The sequence below is a fragment of the Pseudophryne corroboree genome, chromosome 2, assembly GCF_028390025.1.
Source record: "Pseudophryne corroboree isolate aPseCor3 chromosome 2, aPseCor3.hap2, whole genome shotgun sequence".
In the NCBI taxonomy this organism is placed as follows: domain Eukaryota; kingdom Metazoa; phylum Chordata; class Amphibia; order Anura; family Myobatrachidae; genus Pseudophryne; species Pseudophryne corroboree.
This window is the reverse complement of record NC_086445.1, coordinates 34,608,005-34,627,512: the sequence shown is the minus strand read 5'-3', so window position 1 is coordinate 34,627,512 and position 19,508 is coordinate 34,608,005. Positions and strand designations below refer to the sequence as shown.

Genomic DNA, 19,508 nt, shown 5'->3' with positions numbered 1-19,508 from the left:
CAGTGTAAGTCATACGTGTAGCAAGTTTGGTGTAAATTGCTCCAGGCATTCCAGAGTTAAGCTGTCTGCTGAAATAATCAGTGCTGCTGGCTCACCCCTAGGGGTGCTAGGGGTATCTTTCTCCCACAGTGTTTGTTGGCAGATTGGAAGGCATATGTGTACCAATTTTGAGCACATGGGTCCAGCAATTACGGAGTTATGCAGTCTCCTGATATACTCTGTGCTGCTGTCTCCCCCCCTAGGGGTGCTAGGGATTTCTAATTGTTTTAGTTGCCTCCGCCATGCTTTAATACGCTCATATGTAAAATTTCACGATCTTCGCTTGTAAACTCTGGATTTGTATAGAAAGACAGAAGAACAGATTTTCATTTTTACATAGTAAAGGCGCCACTGTACCCACTGCTCCTGTGTGATTGCTGAACCTAAGGATCTGGGAACACTTAGCAAACTCCGGATCTAACACCCGGTATCCTCACAGCCCTCACTGACCTGGGCCACAAGGGAGATGTGACTGATTGTGTACATCCCTGCAGTGCACTACTTGTGTCCATTACACACCGGAGATCACACACAAGATACGTCACCAAACTGAGCCACACCTGAATCAGTCAGTGTGTGTGTAATATGTTACGTGTACATGTATGTAATGTCTTCTGGCTTGGGTACTGGGGAATTGGCTCAGTTGTGCTTATGGCAGCATAAACAGTAACATTAATAATAAGATTTTACTTAACGGTAAATCTATTTCTCGTAGTCCGTAGAGGATGCTGGGGACTCCGTAAGGACCATGGGGAATAGACGGGCTCCGCAGGAGATGGGGCACTTTAAGAAAGACTTTAGGATTCTGGGTGTGCACTGGCTCCTCCCTCTATGCCCCTCCTCCAGACCTCAGTTAGAGAAACTGTGCCCAGAGGAGACGGACAGTACGAGGAAAGGATTTTAGTTAACCTAAGGGCAAGAATCATACCAGCCACACCAATCACACCGCATAACCTGTGATAAACTATCCAGTTAACAGCATGAACAACAACATAGACTCGGTTCAAACCGATGAAACTATAACATAACCCTTATGTAAGCAATAACTATATACAAGTCTTGCAGAAGAAGTCCGCACTTGGGACGGGCGCCCAGCATCCTCTACGGACTACAAGAAATAGATTTACCGGTAAGTAAAATCTTATTTTCTCTAACGTCCTAGAGGATGCTGGGGACTCCGTAAGGACCATGGGGATTATACCAAAGCTCCCAAACGGGCGTGAGAGTGCGGATGACTCTGCAGCACCGATTGAGCAAACAGGAGGTCCTCCTCAGCCAGGGTATCAAATTTTTGGAGCTTTGCAAAGGTGTTTGACCCCGACCAAGTAGCCGCTCGGCACAACTGTAATGCAGAGACCCCTCGGGCAGCCGCCCAAGAAGAGCCCACCTTCCTAGTGGAATGGGCCTTAACCTATTTAGGCAATGGTAATCCTGCCGTAGAACGCGCCTGCTGAATCGTGTTACAGATCCAGCGAGCAATTGTCTGCTTTGAAGCAGGAGCGCCAACCTTGTTGGCCGCATACAGAACAAACAGAGCTTCAGTCTTCCTGATCCTAGCTGTTCTGGACACACAAATCTTCAAAGCCCTGACCACATCCAGGGACTCGGAATCCCCCAAGTCCCACATAGCCACAGGTACGACAATAGGTTGGTTCATATGAAAAGATGAGACCACCTTTGGCAGAAATTGAGGACGAGTCCTCAATTCTGCCCTACCCACATGAAAAACCAGGTAGGGGCTTTTATATGACAAAGCCGCCAATTCCGAAACGCCTTGCAGAAGCCAAGGCCAATAACATAACCACTTTCCAAGTGAGATATTTCAATTCCACCGTCTTGAGTGGTTCAAACCAAGGTGACTTGAGGAAACTTAATACCACGTTAAGATCCCAAGGCGCCACCGGAGGTACAAAGGGAGGCTGAATATGCAGTACCCCCTTCACAAATGTCTGTACTTCAGGAAGAGAAGCCAATTCTTTTTGGAAGAAAATGGATAAGGCCGAAATTTGGACCTTTATGGACCCTAATTTTAGGCCCAAATTCACTCCCGTTTGCAGAAAGTGAAGCAGACGGCCCAAATGGAACTCCTCCGTAGGAGCAGTTCTGGCCTCACACCAAGACACATATTTTCGCCATATACGGGGATAATGTTTCGATGTCACGTCCTTCCTAGCCTTGATCAGGGTAGGAATGACCTCCTCCGGAATACCTTTTTCCGCTAGGATCCGGCGTTCAACTGCCATGCAGTCAAACGCAGCCGCGGTAAGTCTTGGAACAGACAGGGCCCCTGCTGCAGCAGATCCTGCCTTAGGGGAAGAGGCCACGGATCTTCTGTGAGCAACTCTTGCAGATCCGGATACCAAGTCCTTCGTAGCCAATCCGGAACAATGAGGCTCGTTCTGACTCCTCTTAGCCTTATTATTCTCAACACCTTGGGTATGAGAGGTAGAGGAGGGAACACATAGACCGATCTGAAAGGTGTCACTAGAGCGTCTACCGCTACCGCCTGAGGGTCCCTGGACCTGCCGCAATACCGCTTTAGCTTTTTGTTGAGACGGGACGCCATCATGTCTATCTGAGGCAGTCCCCACCGACCCACGATCTGTGCGAAGACTTCTGGATGAAGTCCCCACTCTCCCGGATGCAGGTTGTGTTTGCTGAGGAAGTCCGCTTCCCAGTTGTCCACCCCCGGGATGAATACTGCTGATAGGGCGCTTACATGGCCTTCCGCCCAGCGAAGAATCCTGGTCGCTTCTGCCATGGCCACTCTGCTCCTTGTGCCGCCTTGGCGGTTTACATGAGCCACTGCTGTGACATTGTCTGACTGAATCAGAACCGGTTTGTCCCGAAGCAATGCCTCCGCTTGGCGTAGAGCGTTGTATATGGCCCACAACTCCAGGACGTTGATGTGGAGACCAGTCTCTAGATTTGACCAGAGACCTTGGAAATTTCTTCCCAGTGTGACCGCTCCCCAACCGCGGAGGCTTGCGTCCGTGGTCACCAGTATCCAGTCCTGAATTCCGAACCTGCGGCCTTCTAGGAGGTAAGCACTGTGCAGCCACCACAGGAGAGATACCCTGGCTCTGGGAGACAGGGTGATCCTCTGATGCATTTGTAAATGGGACCCGGACCATTTGTCCAGTAGATCCCATTGAAAGGTCCTCGTACGATGCCACCATCTTCCCCAGGACATGTGTGTAATGATGCACTGAAACCGTTTTTAGCTTTAATAGGTTCCTGACCAGGGCTATGAGCTCCTGAGCCTTTTCCATCGGAAGAAAAACCTTTTTCTGGTCTGTGTCTAGAATCAGACCCAGAAAGGTCAGGCGCGTTGTAGGGACTAGCTGGGACTTCGGTAAATTGAGAATCCAGCCGTGCCCCTGCAACATCCTCACCGACAGCGACACGCTGTCCAGCAACTTCTCCCGAGATCTCGCCTTTATGAGGAGATCGTCCAAGTATGGGATAATCGTGACCCCCTGCTTGCGCAGGAGCACCATCATTTCCGCCATTACCTTGGTGAAAATTCTCGGGGCTGTGGAAAGCCCAAACGGCAACGTCTGAAATTGGTAATGACAGTCCTGTATTGCAAATCTCAGGAACGCCTGATGAGGAGGGAAAATCGGAACATGAAGGTATGCATCCTTTATGTCCAGGTACACCATCCAATGCCCCCCCCCCCCCCCCTCCCCTCCCCTCCAGACTGGCGATGATCACTCTGAGCGATTCCATCTTGAACTTTTACAAGTACAAGTTCAGGGATTTTAGATTCAAAATGGGCCTGACCAAACCGTCCGGTTTCGGGACCACAAACAGGGTTGAGTAATACCCCTTTTCTTGCTGGAGAAGAGGAACTTTGGCTATCACCTGTTGAAGATACAATTTTTGAATTGCAGTCAACACTAACTCCCTTTCTGACGGGGAAGCTGGCAGAGCCGATTTGAAAAACCGGCGAGGAGGCACGTCTTCGAATTCCAGCCTGTATCCCTGAGAAACTATCTATAGCCCAGGGAGCCACCTGTGAGTGAACCCAGACCTGGCTGAAAAATCGAAGACGCGCCCCCACTTGAGCTGACTCCCCCCGGGAAGCCCTAACGTCATGCGGTGGACTTTGCAGATGTAGGGGAGGACTTCTGCTCCTGGGAACTAGCTGCATGCAGCTTTTTTCCCTTGCCTTTTCCTCTGGCAAGGAAGGATGATCCCCGTACCTTCTTGCTTTTATTGGAACGAAAGGACTGCATTTGATAATGAGGTGCCTTTTTAGTATGCTGCGGGGGGACATAAGGTAAGAAATTCGATTTACCGGCCGTAGCAGTAGAGACAAGGTCCGAGAGGCCTTCTCCAAACAACTCCTCCCCCCTGTAAGGCAACAACTCCATATGCCGCTTTGAGTCGGCATCCCCCGTCCACTGTCGGGTCCACAGGAGTCGCCTAGCAGAAATAGACATAGCATTTATTCTGGAGCTTAGTAAACAAATGTATCTTTGAGCATCCCTCATATACAAGGCAGCATCTTTGATATGCTCTAGGGTCATTAGAATGGAATCCTTATCTAGGGTTTCAAGTTCCGTAGATAAGGAATCTGTCCATGCTGCGATAGCACTACACACTCAGGCCGATGCCATAGCCGGTCTAACGATAGTACCGGAATGTGTGTAAATGTGCTTCATGGTAACCTCCTGCTTACGATCAGCAGGATCCTTGAGGGAAGCTGTATCCTGAGAAGGCAGTGCCACCTTCTTGGATAAGCATGTCAGCGCCTTGTCTACCTTCGGCGAAGATTACCATCGTATCCTGTCCTTTTGTGGAAAGGGATAAGCCATAAAAGAATCCTTTTGGGAACTTGTAGTCTCCTATCTGGAGATTCCCAAGCCTTTTCGCACAAGTCGCTTAGTTCAAATGAGGACGGAAAAGTGACCTCAGGCTTTTTCCCTTTATACATGTGTACCCTCGTGTCAGGGACAGGGGGTTCCTCAGTGATATGCAAAACCTCTTTAATGGCCATAATCATGTAACGAATACCTTTCGCCACCTTTGGCTGTAATTTTGCATCCTCATAGTCGACACTAGAGTCAGTCTCTGTGTCGGTATCTGTGTCAGTGATCTGGGATATGGTGCGTTTTTTGAGACCCCGAAGGTCCTGGTGCCACAGGGACAGGCATGGTCTGACTACCTGACTGATCCCTAGCTTCAGCCTTGTCTAATCGTTTATGCAGTAAATTTACATTTGCATTCAAGACATTCCACATATCCACCAAGTCCGGTGTCGGCGTTGCCGACGGCGACCTGACCATCATGCACTCCCCCTCCTCCTTAGGTGAGCCTTCCTCGTCAAACATGTCGACACACGCGTACCGACACACTTCACACACACACAGGGAATCTCTTTTCTGAAGACAGGTTCCCCCTGAGGCCCTTTGGAGAGAGAGAGTATGCCAGCACACACCCCAGCGCTATATGTCCCTGGAGAAAATCACAGAATGTTTTCCCAGTAGCGCTGCTGTAGTGTATAAACGCCAATAATGTGCCCCCCCTCTACTTTAAAACCCCCCTTTCACCGTGTGTCAAGCAGGGGAGAGTCCGGGGAGCTTCCTCTCAGCGGTGCTGTGAAGAGAAAATGGCGCTGGTGAGTGCTGAGGGAGAAGCCCCGCCCCCTCGGCGGCTGGCTTCTATTCCGCTCAAACTTATTAAAAAATGGCGGGGGCTCTTTTATATACATGTACAGTGCCCACCTGTACATGTATATACACTTTTGCCATAGGAGAGGTGTTTTATTGCTGCCCAGGGCGCCCCCCCCTGCGCCCTTACATTGACCGGAGTATGTGAGGTGTATGGGAGCAATGACGCACAGCTGCGGTGCTGTGCGTTACCTCAGTGAAGTTCTGAAGGCTTCTGCCGCCTGAGACGTCTTCTGTCTTCGTTTCTTCTGGCTCTGTGAGGAGAACGGCAGCGCGGCTCTGGGGTGAACGCCCAGGATGAACCTGTGTTCATTCCCTCTGGAGCTAATGGTGTCCAGTAGCCGAGGAAGCAGAGCCTAACATTTAAGTAGGTCTGCTCCTCTCTCCTCAGCCCCTCGATGCAGGGAGCCTGTTGCCAGCAGTGCTCCCTGAAAAAGAGAAAAAATCCTAACAAAAATGCTTTCTAAGCAGGAAACTCAAGAGAGCTCCCTGCAGTGCACCCATTCTCCTCTGGGCACAGTGTAAAACTGAGGTCTGGAGGAGGGGCATAGAGGGAGGAGCCAGTGCACACCGAGAATACTAAAGTCTTTCTTAAAGTGCACCATCTCCTGCGGAGCCCGTCTATTTCCCATGGTCCTTACGGAGTCCCCAGCATCCTCTAGGACGTTAGAGAAAATAAGAATTTACTTACCGATAATTCTATTTCTCGTAGTCCGTAGTGGATGCTGGGGACTCCGTCAGGACCATGGGGAATAGCGGCTCCGCAGGAGACAGGGCACAAAAATAAAGCTTTAGGATTAGGTGGTGTGTACTGGCTCCTCCCCCTATGACCCTCCTCCAAGCCTCAGTTAGGATACGGTGCCCGGACGAGCGTACACAATAAGGAAGGATATTGAATCCCGGGTAAGACTCATACCAGCCACACCAATCACACCGTATAACTTGTGATCTGAACCCAGTTAACAGTATGACAACGTAGGAGCCTCTGAACAGACGGCTCACAACAATAACAACCCGAATTTGTTTGTAACAATAACTATGTACAAGTATTGCAGACAATCCGCACTTGGGATGGGCGCCCAGCATTCACTACGGACTACGAGAAATAGAATTATCGGTAAGTAAATTCTTATTTTCTCTAACGTCCTAAGTGGATGCTGGGGACTCCGTCAGGACCATGGGGATTATACCAAAGCTCCCAAACGGGCGGGAGAGTGCGGATGACTCTGCAGCACCGAATGAGAGAACTCAAGGTCCTCCTCAGCCAGGGTATCAAATTTGTAGAATTTTGCAAATGTGTTTGCCCCTGACCAAGTAGCAGCTCGGCAGAGTTGTAATGCCGAGACCCCCCGGGCAGCCGCCCAGGATGAGCCCACTTTCCTTGTGGAATGGGCCTTGACAGATTTAGGTTGTGGCAAGCCTGCCACAGAATGTGCAAGTTGAATTGTGCTACAAATCCAACGAGCAATCGTCTGCTTAGAAGCAGGAGCACCCATCTTGTTGGGTGCATACAATATAAACAGTGAGTCAGACTTTCTGACTCCCGCCGTTCTTGAAATATATATTTTCAATGCCCGGACCACGTCCAACAACTTGGAATCCTCCAAATCGTTAGTAGCCGCAGGCACCACAATAGGCTGGTTCAGGTGAAACGCTGACACCACCTTAGGCAGAAAATGAGGACGTGTCCGCAGTTCTGCCCTGTCCGTATGGAAAATCAGATATGGGCTCTTATATGATAAAGCCGCCAATTCTGATACTCTCCTGGCTGAAGCCAGGGCCAGTAGCATGGTTATTTTCCATGTAAGATACTTCAACTCCACCGATTTGAGCGGCTCAAACCAATGGGATTTGAGAAAATCCAAGACTACATTAAGATCCCACGGTGCCACTGGGGGCACAACCGGGGGCTGTATATGTAGTACTCCTTTTACAAAAGTCTGGACTTCAGGAACTGAAGCCAATTCTTTCTGGAAGAAAATCGACAGGGCCGAAATTTGAACCTTAATGGACCCCAATTTGAGGCCCATAGACAATCCTGTTTGCAGGAAATGTAGGAATCGACCCAGTTGAAATTCCTCCGTGGGGGCCTTCCTGGCCTCACACCACGCAACATATTTTCTCCAAATGCGGTGATAATGTTGTGCAGTCACCTCCTTCCTGGCTTTTACCAGTGTAGGAATGACCTCTTCCGGAATGCCTTTTTCCCTTAGAATTCGGCGTTCAACCGCCATGCCGTCAAACGCAGCCGCGGTAAGTCTTGGAATAGACACGGTCCCTGCTGAAGCAGGTCCGGTCTTAGAGGTAGAGGCCACGGATCCTCCGTGAGCATCTCTTGAAGTTCCGGGTACCAAGTTCTTCTTGGCCAATCCGGAGCCACTAGTATCGTTCTTACTCCCTTTTGCCGTATAATTCTCAGTACCTTTGGTATGAGAGGCAGAGGAGGGAACACATACACTGACTGGAACACCCACGGTGTTACCAGAGCGTCCACAGCTATTGCCTGAGGGTCTCTTGACCTGGCGCAATACCTGTCCAGTTTTTTGTTGAGGCGGGACGCCATCATATCCACCATTGGTTTTTCCCAACGGTTCACAATCATGTGGAAGACTTCTGGATGAAGTCCCCACTCTCCCGGGTGTAGATCGTGTCTGCTGAGGAAGTCTGCTTCCCAGTTGTCCACTCCCGGAATGAATACTGCTGACAGTGCTATCACATGATCTTCCGCCCAGCGAAGAATCCTTGCAGCTTCTGCCATTGCTGTCCTGCTTCTTGTGCCGCCCTGTCTGTTTACGTGGGCGACTGCCGTGATGTTGTCCGACTGGATCAACACCGGCTGACCCTGAAGCAGGGGTTTTGCCAGACTTAGAGCATTGTAAATCGCTCTTAGCTCCAGTATATTTATGTGAAGAGACATCTCCAGGCTTGACCATACTCCCTGGAAGTTTCTTCCCTGTGTGACCGCTCCCCAGCCTCTCAGACTGGCATCCGTGGTCACCAGGACCCAGTCCTGTATGCCGAATCTGCGGCCTTCTAACAGATGAGCACTCTGCAACCACCACAGAAGAGACACCCTTGTCCGTGGCGATAAGGTTATCCGCTGATGCATCTGCAGATGCGATCCGGACCATTTGTCCAGCAGATCCCACTGAAAAGTTCGTGCGTGGAATCTGCCGAATGGAATCGCTTCGTAAGAAGCCACCATCTTTCCCAGGACTCTTGTGCATTGATGCACAGACACTTTCCCTGGTTTTAGGAGGTTCCTGACAAGTTCGGATAACTCCCTGGCTTTCTCCTCCGGAAGAAACACCTTTTTCTGAACTGTGTCCAGAATCATTCCCAGGAACAGCAGACGTGTCGTCGGGGTCAACTGAGATTTTGGAAAATTCAGAATCCACCCGTGTTGTTGCAGCACTAGTTGGGTTAGTGCAACTCCGTCCTCCAGCTGTTCTCTGGACCTTGCCCTTATCAGGAGATCGTCCAAGTAAGGGATAATTAATACGCCTCTTCTTCGCAGAAGAATCATCATTTCGGCCATTACCTTGGTAAAGACCCGAGGTGCCGTGGACAATCCAAACGGCAGCGTCTGAAACTGATAATGACAGTTTTGCACCACGAACCTGAGGTACCCTTGATGTGAAGGGCAAATTGGGACATGTAGGTAAGCATCCTTTATGTCCAGGGACACCATAAAGTCCCCTTCTTCCAGATTCGCTATCACTGCTCTGAGTGACTCCATCTTGAACTTGAATTTTTGTATGTACAGGTTCAAAGATTTCAGATTTAGAATAGGTCTTACCGAGCCGTCCGGCTTCGGTACCACAAATAGCGTGGAGTAATACCCCTTTCCCTGTTGTAGGAGGGGTACCTTGACTATCACCTGCTGAGAAAACAGCTTGTGAATGGCTTCCAATACCGTCGCCCTGTCTGAGGGAGACGTTGGCAAAGCAGACTTTAGGAACCGGCGAGGGGGAGACTTTTCGAATTCCAACCTGTAACCCTGAGATACTACCTGCAGAATCCAGGGGTCCACCTGTGAGCAAGCCCACTGTGCGCTGAAATTCTTGAGTCGACCCCCCACCGCTCCTGAGTCCGCTTGTAAGGCCCCAGCGTCATGCTGAGGGCTTTGCAGAACCCTGGGATGGACTTCTGTTCCTGGGCAGGGGCTGCTTGCTGCCCTCTCTTACCCCTTCCTCTGCCCCGAGGCAGATATGACTGTCCTTTTGTCCGCTTGTTCTTATAGGACCGAAAGGACTGCGGCTGAAAAGACGGTGTCTTTTTCTGTTGGGAGGGGGTCTGAGGTAAAAAGGTGGATTTTCCGGCAGTTGACGTGGCCACCAGATCCGATAGACCGACGCCAAATAATTCCTCCCCTTTATACGGCAATACTTCCATATGTCGTTTGGAATCCGCATCACCTGACCACTGTCGCGTCCATAAACTCCTTCTGGCAGATATGGACATCGCATTTACTCTCGATGCCAGAGTGCAAATATCTCTCTGAGCATCTCGCATATAAAGGAAAGCATCCTTTAATTGCTCTATAGTCAATAAAATACTGTCCCTATCCAGGGTATCAATATTTTCAGTCAGGGAATCCAACCAGACGACCCCAGCACTGCACATCCAGGCTGAGGCGATGGCTGGTCGCAGTATAACACCAGTATGTGTGTATATACTTTTTAGGGTAGTTTCCATTCTCCTATCAGCTGGATCCCTGAGGGCGGCCGTATCAGGAGACGGTAACGCCACTTGTTTTGATAAGCGTGTGAGCGCCTTATCCACCCTAGGGGGTGTTTCCCAGCGCGCCCTAACCTCTGGCGGGAAAGGGTATAATGCTAATAACTTTTTTGAAATTAGCATTTTTCTATCTGGGTTAACCCACGCTTCATCACATACATCATTTAATTCCTCTGATTCAGGAAAAACTACAGGTAGTTTTTTCACCCCCCACATAATACCCCTTTTTGTGGTACTTGCAGTATCAGAGATATGCAAAGCCTCCTTCATTGCCGTGATCATATAACGTGTGGCCCTACTTGAAAATACGTTTGTTTCATCACCGTCGACACTAGATTCAGTGTCTGTGTCTGGGTCTGTGTCGACCGACTGAGGTAAAGGGCGCTTTACAGCCCCTGACGGTGTCTGAGACGCCTGGGCAGGTACTAACTGGTTTGCCGGCCGTCTCATGTCGTCAACTGATTTTTGTAATGTGCTGACATTATCACGTAATTCCATAAACAAAGCCATCCATTCCGGTGTCGACTCCCTGGGGGGTGACATCACCATTATCGGCAATTGCTCTGCCTCCACACCAACATCGTCCTCATACATGTCGACACACACGTACCGACACACAGCAGACACACAGGGAATGCTCTTATCGAAGACAGGACCCCACTAGCCCTTTGGGGAGACAGAGGGAGAGTTTGCCAGCACACACCCAAGCGCTATAATATATATGGGAACAACCTTATATAAGTGTTGTTCTTTATAGCAGCTTAAATATATCAAAATATCGCCAAAAAAATGCCCCCCCTCTCTGTTTTACCCTGTTTCTGTAGTGCAGTGCAGGGGAGAGTCCTGGGAGCCTTCCTCACAGCGGAGCTGAGCAGGAAAATGGCGCTGTGTGCTGAGGAGAATAAGCTCCGCCCCCTATTTCGGCGGGCTTTTCTCCCGTAGTTTTAGATAACTGGCATGGGTTAAATACATACATATAGCCTCAATGGCTATATGTGATGTATTCTTTTGCCATAAAGGTATTAAATATTGCTGCCCAGGGCGCCCCCAGCAGCGCCCTGCACCCTCCGTGACCGCTTGGTGTGAAGTGTGTGACAACAATGGCGCACAGCTGCAGTGCTGTGCGCTACCTTCATGAAGACTGAAGAGCCTTCTGCCGCCTGTTTCCGGACCTTCAATCTTCAGCATCTGTAAGGGGGGTCGGCGGCGCGGCTCCGGGACGAACCCCAGGGTGAGACCTGTGTTCCGACTCCCTCTGGAGCTAATGGTGTCCAGTAGCCTAAGAATCCAATCCATCCTGCACGCAGGTGAGTTGAAATTCTCTCCCCTAAGTCCCTCGATGCAGTGAGCCTGTTGCCAGCAGGACTCACTGAAAATAAAAAACCTAAAAACTTTTTCTAAGCAGCTCTTTAAGAGAGCCACCTAGATTGCACCCTGCTCGGACGGGCACAAAAACCTAACTGAGGCTTGGAGGAGGGTCATAGGGGGAGGAGCCAGTACACACCACCTAATCCTAAAGCTTTATTTTTGTGCCCTGTCTCCTGCGGAGCCGCTATTCCCCATGGTCCTGACGGAGTCCCCAGCATCCACTTAGGACGTTAGAGAAATTAGTATTATTAATAACAAATCATTATAAAGGTAATTAATATGCAGACGTCAGACACACAACAGAGACCTGCAGCGCTGGGAATGGTCTCAGGTATAGAGGGCACCCCCAGCAGTCAGTGCGCCTGGTTATACAGAAGGTGTCTAGTTGGGGTCACCAGGTTCCTAAACCTCTGTGTGCAGCGCGGTGACATCAGAATGAAGAGACGTGTCACTGCATGGTAAAGATGGCGGCTGTGATGTACAACTGTCTCAGTATCTTGTCACGTGTCCCATGTTATAGCGCTGAGATAAGCTGCTCTTCCCTCCCATGTATGTAACGTCACATATAAGCCACATCTCCAGTAATATAAATACTTCTCCCCATACAGTAATATTATATCCCCAGAGCGTCTGCGTCTCTCTCACCTGGGCTGATCTCAGCAGGAACGGCCTCTTCCTTACACTGCCGCTGATATATCACGTGTCCCGGCTCATCCTGTTATACAAGAACATGTGTCACATACGTGTCCCACCCACACGTTACACGGGACATCTCTATAGGAGTCACACACAGGGCGGGGACATGGGAATAACACAATATCCTGCAATGTGAGGAGGAGAGGTCAGAGCAGGTTCCTCTACCTGATATTCCTGTGTCACAGTCCTGTTCTCTTCCTCTATACAGCCCGGAGAGTACAGAGGGGTCTCACAGGGGTCTGCGGGAGTTCTAGAGCTGCACCCACCTGCGGGGAATGGATACAGAACATTACATTACAGTAAGTATAGTGATTCTATGTACAGTCAGTGGGGAGGTGAGGACTTCCCTACTGAGTAATGAGGAGACCACCGCCTGCCACCGAGTACAAGGTTACATGTAGGTCACACACTGACTCAGCCTGGACATGTTACAGCAGGCCTGGCCAACCTGTGGCTCTCCAGCTGTTGTGAAACTACACATCCCAGATTGCTCTACCACAGTTTTAGCATTCCCTAATAGCAAAACTGTGGCAAAGCATGCTTGGAATTGTAGTTTTACAACAGCTGGAGAGCCACAGGTTGGCCAGGCCTGTGTTACAGGAACAGTGGCCACAATTACCACATAGTAACTTGTGTAAGTGTATAGACAATGGCAGAAATGCCCCATGTGACACTACTCGCCCAGGCAAGACGCCTGCACCTGCTGTACCTCTGGTACCTACAGATAAGACCTAACACTCAGCCATCCCCCGGCTGTCCTGTGCTGTAAGGAAGACCCTACCTGCCGCTGCTATGTAAGATATCCCCAAACGTGCTAGAGTAAAGGAAAGGGTGTGCATATACCACGATCCAATCAGGTGCTGCCACAGGCGTGCGCAGACACTGACAGGCAGGTGCCGCTCCGGTCCCACCACCCACGGCATTATAGTGTTCTCTCACCTCCCCTGTCCTGGATATAGACTGCTTACCTGGGCTGCTATGGTGTCACGTGATACAAATAACTTTATTCAAAATATCACAAAAAAGACACTGCCGCAGGCAGAAAAACAGATTAGGGAGCCGCACCGCATGCAAACCAACGGTGAAGTCGAAGACTGCAGGCGACGAAGCGGAGATCGGAAAAAGCCCTTCATGCATTCGGTAAGTCCCGCAGCCGCTGGCAATAGGGTGGCGATGGCGAAAAGGAGAGGGGCCCATAGCGCAGCACAAAAAAACAAACCAAAATCCACATTCATACATCGTGAGGAGCGGTAACTGCAGCAGATAGCGTGCGCAGTTACCGTTTTTACACTGAAACCAGTTCATACATCTGAGTGCGGTAGGGACAGCAGGGTCAGTTCTCCAGCCACTGGTGATCAGATCACTTGCAATTGCCGGACTGTTTAAAAACTGAACCCCTCTCACACGGACTCCTAACTCTTATCAAACCCCTTAAGTAAAAAGGGCTGTAAACATTGTTTTAACTAATTTTTAATCTTTACAGGTACTAACGTTAAACATAACACATTAAGCAGTCCTTATTATCAAATATATCGTATTACCACAGTTTACATTGGAGCTGCTTACACAATAGAAGCGTAGTATATATTTTATATTTACACTAATCAGTAACATAGTACTCTAATGCTGCCATAGGTGCCACAGTATACAGTGTCTTAATGTGCCCGCTCTCCTACAGCCACCTCTATACCCCACGGTTCCAGCATCCACACAGTGCCCGGAATCCCACAGCCACCTCTATACCCCACAGTTCCAGCATCCACACAGTGCCTGAGCTCCTACAGCCACCTCTATACCCCACAGTTCCAGCATCCACACAGTGCCCGCTCTCCTACAGCCACCTCTATATCTCACGGTTCCAGCATCCACACAGTGCCTGAGCTCCTACAGTCACCTCTATACCCCACAGTTCCAGCATCCACACAGTGCCTGAGCTCCTACAGTCACCTCTATACCCCACGGTTCCAGCATCCACACAGTGCCCGCGCCCCTACAGCCACCTCTATACACTACGGTTCCAGCGCCAACACAGTGCCCGCGCTCCTACAGTCACCTCTACACCCCACAGTTCCAGCATCCACACAGTGCCCACTCTCCTACAGCCACCTCTATACCCCACAGTTCCAGCATCCACACAGTGCCTGCACTCCTACAGCCACCTCTACACCCCACAGTTCCAGTATCCACAAGTGGAAAAAAAGTTATTTGTTTTTATTAATAAATGTATAAACACTATAAACTTAATCACTGTACAGCTAATGATGACCTGCTATGACACAGCTGCTATGTGACTGCTCTATAGCTACATAGCGAGAAAGTGTGCATGTGTTTGTTTTTCCTTTATAAACGGCCAGTTTTGTACAAACCTCCACCAAACGTGGCAAGGTGGTATAGGTTAGGCTTTTGCCTAGGTTTGAACTTCGTCAGAGCCATGGAGGTCTACACGGTGGCCACCAACCAGGCCGTGGAGTCTCTGATTTAAAATATTCATTTAAGTAACTTCACTCAGTATGTCTCGGTGTCCAAAACTGCACTGAAGGCACAGACTGATATGTACCAGTAGGGGGCAGACAGAGTGCCAACAGAGGAGTAGTGAGTTGGAGGATCACCAGCCATACTGCACTGACTAGCCATGGTCTCCAATGTTAAACCATGCCTTGTACGCAAGTGTTCCTTTTTAAAAAAAATATGGACGAGTTCGGGCGGCACCCCGCACTTCATTACATCCCGCCCTAAGATTCAGAAGAAGTCATGCCACCAAAATAAGATCCAGTCTGGGTTGCAGCTCCTCAGTTGGTAGAAGTAGAAGAGCGGCAAGACGTGAGGAGGCTTCAGAGGAAGAACAAGCATGCTTTGCAGCTCAACAAGACAGACAAGCAGCCACTGGACAGAGAGAATCACTCAATGCAGAGCCAGCTCGCCAATCTTACATGTTGTATTTCACTATGCTGCAAATATCCATTGTGAGACGCACCTGAGGGTAGATACTGGGAACATGTCCGGGCAATGCATGCACTGCAGTGCTAAGATACTGGTGCAGAGAGGAACCTGGTATGTGTTGCTGTGGGGGCAAGGTGATACTCCCACCACTCTTGGACCCACCTGAGCCACTTAAGTCTCTGGTTGTGGGAACACACAAAAAACCAAGTGTTTTGCTCAGACATTCAAAAATAGCTCTCCAAATGACACCCTTTGGTGCAACAGGTCCAACACATACATACATACATACATGGAGATGATTCTATTTTATAAAACATTTGAAGCTCAGGGTCAAGTCTACCATTGAGTAGGATCACTGCTGCCACTTCCCAATGGGAATCATACATTTCCTTCATATTAACTTCATTGGAGATGGGAACCAAGAAGCAAAAATGTGATGTGAAAATATTCCTGCCATTGATTTCCACATAGTCTTTCAGTTGCAGGAATAAATGCATGCTACCAATAACTACATCAAGGGCTTTAAGAGTGCCTTAGAAGACATGCCATCAGATGCCCTTACAGTGATCATCCATGACAGGACACCTGATGGTGAACATCAAAGCTGATTCAATGTCCTCAAAGACCAATGAAGTAGCAACCATTATTGCTGGCCAAGAAAGTCAAATCAGGGACATTGTACTCCAAAAAGGGATCTGGGGGACGTCATTCAATTGCAGAAACTAACAGAACATATGATGCACTGCAACATCCATGCTTGTTTGACAGGGAGAAGATGGGAAACAATTTCCAGGTCCTTGAGGGTCACAAGGATCCATCAATGCAATTCAATGCCTAGAGGCCGGTGTTTTTCAACTGCTGTGCCGTGGCACACTGGTGTGCCGCCAGCGGTTGTCAAGTGTGCCGCCGCCAGAGATCCCTGCTGCCAGTCCCCATCTGCTGCCGTCTTCACTATACAATGACCACGTAAGAGCTGCCTGCGCTGACCGATGGCGATACGGATTTACAGTATCACTATCGAGCAGCGCAGGCAGCTCTTCCGCGGTCATTGTATAGTGAAGATGGCAGCTCTCCTGCAGGCCCGCCAGTGACCCCTACGACGTGGAGTGTCTCATAGGTCACGTACACATCACCATCCCGCCTGGGTAGCGTCTAGTTTCCCTTCTTGGCTGCTCTGCTCCTCACTGCTCCTGCCGCTAAGGGGGAAAAGAAGAAAAGGTTTGGGCCAGTGCTTTATGACTATGACAGTGTGTGCATTGCAATTACTATGGGGGTCAGCGTGTCTGGTGGCGTTACTGTGGGGGTGTGTGTGGTGGAATTACTGTGGGGGTCAGTGTGTGTGGTGGCATTACTGTGTGGGTCAGGGTGTGTGGTGGTATTACTGTGGGGGTCAGTGTGTGTGGTGGCATTACTGTGGGGGTCAGCGTGTGTGGTGGCATTACTGTGGGGGTCAGCGTGTCTGGTGGCGTTACTGTGGGGGTCAGCGTGTGTGGTGGTATTACTGTGGGGGTCAGTGTGTGTGGTGGCATTACTATGGGGGGCAGTGTGATGGCATTACTATGGGGGGCTGTGTGGAATTACTGTGGCAGACAGTGTGTTCAATTACTGTGCATTATTTTAATAACTGTCGGGGACAATATGGGGTATATGCAATTAGCGGCGAATCGCGGCAATTTTTCGGCAGTTTTTCAATTCGACAGTCTAATTTCGGCAAGTGGGTGCCGAAATTGACCATATGCAATAAAAAACAGATTCGACAGTCCCGCTGACGAAAAACGGCCGATTTGACGGATTTTGTTCGTTTTTTTTTTAAAAACAAGTAAAAACGGGAAAAAACTCGGAAAAAAATGGCGTGGGGTCCCCCCTCCAAAGCATAACCAGCCTCTGGCTCTTCGAGCTGGTCCTGGTTCTAAAAATCCGGGGAAAAAATGGACAGGGGATCCCCCGTATTTTTAAAACCAGCACAGGGCTCTGCGCCTGGTGCTGGTGCAAAAAATACGGGGGACAAAAAGAGTAGGGGTCCCCCGTATTTTTTACACCAGCATCGGGCTCCACTAGCTGGACAGATAATGCCACAGCCAGGGGTCACTTTTATACAGCGCCCTGTGGCCGTGGCATTAAATATCCAACTAGTCACCCCTGCCGGGGTACCCTGGGGGAGTGGGGACCCCTTCAATCAAGGGGTCCCCCCCCCCCAGCCACCCAAGGGTGAAGCCCGAGGCTGTCCCCCCATCCAAGGGCTGCGGATGGGAGGCTGATAGCCTTGAGAAAATGTAAAGAACATTGTTTTTTCCTGTAGTACTACAAGTCCCAGCAAGCCTCCCCCGCAAGCTGGTACTTGGAGAACCACAAGTACCAGCATGCGGGAGAAAAAAGGGACCGCTGGTACCTGTAGTACTACTGGAAAAAAAATACCCAAATAAAAACAGGAGACACATACCTTGAGAGTAAAACTTTATTGCACACCTGCCGACACACACATACTTACCTATGTTGACCCGCCGACTGCCACGTCTCCTGATCCGACGATCCGGGGTACCTGTGAATCAAATTATACTCCCCTCAATCCAGTGTCCAGATATAAATCCTCGTATTTGGCAAAAATAAGAATTTACTTACCGATAATTCTATTTCTCGTAGTCCGTAGTGGATGCTGGGGACTCCGTCAGGACCATGGGGAATAGCGGCTCCGCAGGAGACAGGGCACAAAAAGTAAGCTTTTAGGATCACATGGTGTGTACTGGCTCCTCCCCCTATGACCCTCCTCCAAGCCTCAGTTAGGTACTGTGCCCGGACGAGCGTACACAATAAGGAAGGATATTGAACCCCGGGTAAGACTCATACCAGCCACACCAATCACACCGTATAACTTGTGATCTGAACCCAGTTAACAGTATGACAAACGTAGGAGCCTCTGAACAGACGTCTCACAACAAATAACAACCCGATTTTTTTGTAACAATAACTATGTACAAGTATTGCAGACAATCCGCACTTGGGATGGGCGCCCAGCATCCACTACGGACTACGAGAAATAGAATTATCGGTAAGTAAATTCTTATTTTCTCTAACGTCCTAAGTGGATGCTGGGGACTCCGTCAGGACCATGGGGATTATACCAAAGCTCCCAAACGGGCGGGAGAGTGCGGATGACTCTGCAGCACCGAATGAGAGAACTCAAGGTCCTCCTCAGCCAGGGTATCAAATTTGTAGAATTTTGCAAACGTGTTTGCCCCTGACCAAGTAGCAGCTCGGCAGAGTTGTAAAGCCGAGACTCCCCGGGCAGCCGCCCAGGATGAGCCCACTTTCCTTGTGGAATGGGCCTCGACAGATTTAGGTTGTGGCAAGCCTGCCACAGAATGTGCAAGTTGAATTGTGCTACAAATCCAACGAGCAATCGTCTGCTTAGAAGCAGGAGCACCCATCTTGTTGGGTGCATACAATATAAGCAGTGAGTCAGACTTTCTGACTCCAGCCGTTCTTGAAATATATATTTTCAATGCCCGGACCACGTCCAACAACTTGGAATCCTCCAACTCGTTAGTAGCCGCAGGCACCACAATAGGCTGGTTCAGGTGAAACGCTGACACCACCTTAGGCAGAAAATGAGGACGCGTCCGCAGTTCTGCCCTGTCCGTATGGAAAATCAGATATGGGCTCTTATATGATAAAGCCGCCAATTCTGATACTCTCCTGGCTGAAGCCAGGGCCAGTAGCATGGTTACTTTCCATGTAAGATACTTCATCTCCACCGATTTGAGCGGCTCAAACCAATGGGATTTTAGAAAATCCAAGACTACATTAAGATCCCACGGTGCCACTGGGGGCACAACCGGGGGCTGTATATGTAGTACTCCTTTTACAAAAGTCTGGACTTCAGGAACTGAAGCCAATTCTTTCTGGAAGAAAATCGACAGGGACGAAATTTGAACCTTAATGGACCCCAATTTGAGGCCCATAGACAATCCTGTTTGCAGGAAATGTAGGAATCGACCCAGTTGAAATTCCTCCGTGGGGGCCTTCCTGGCCTCACACCACGCAACATAT

The 19,508-nt window shown here is 49.6% G+C and overlaps 2 protein-coding genes across 18 annotated transcripts in view; one reads left to right on the top strand and one right to left on the bottom strand.

Moving 5' to 3' along the window:
- The window catches only part of LOC134994743 (zinc finger protein 436-like), a 497,924-nt gene that overhangs the window by 273,192 nt on the left and 205,224 nt on the right, over positions 1–19,508 (top strand). The gene's annotated exons all lie outside the window — the stretch shown is intronic.
- Positions 1–19,508, bottom strand: part of LOC134994942 (oocyte zinc finger protein XlCOF7.1-like) — a 189,198-nt gene that overhangs the window by 135,782 nt on the left and 33,908 nt on the right. For all 14 annotated transcript variants that reach the window (XM_063951031.1, XM_063951030.1, XM_063951027.1 and 11 more), the window contains exons 7-8: positions 12,687–12,787; positions 12,471–12,540 (exon numbers count right to left, since the gene is read on the bottom strand). In XM_063951031.1, the coding sequence (XP_063807101.1) occupies positions 12,471–12,540; positions 12,687–12,787 (171 nt within the window). The remainder of the gene's footprint in view (positions 1–12,470; positions 12,541–12,686; positions 12,788–19,508) is intronic.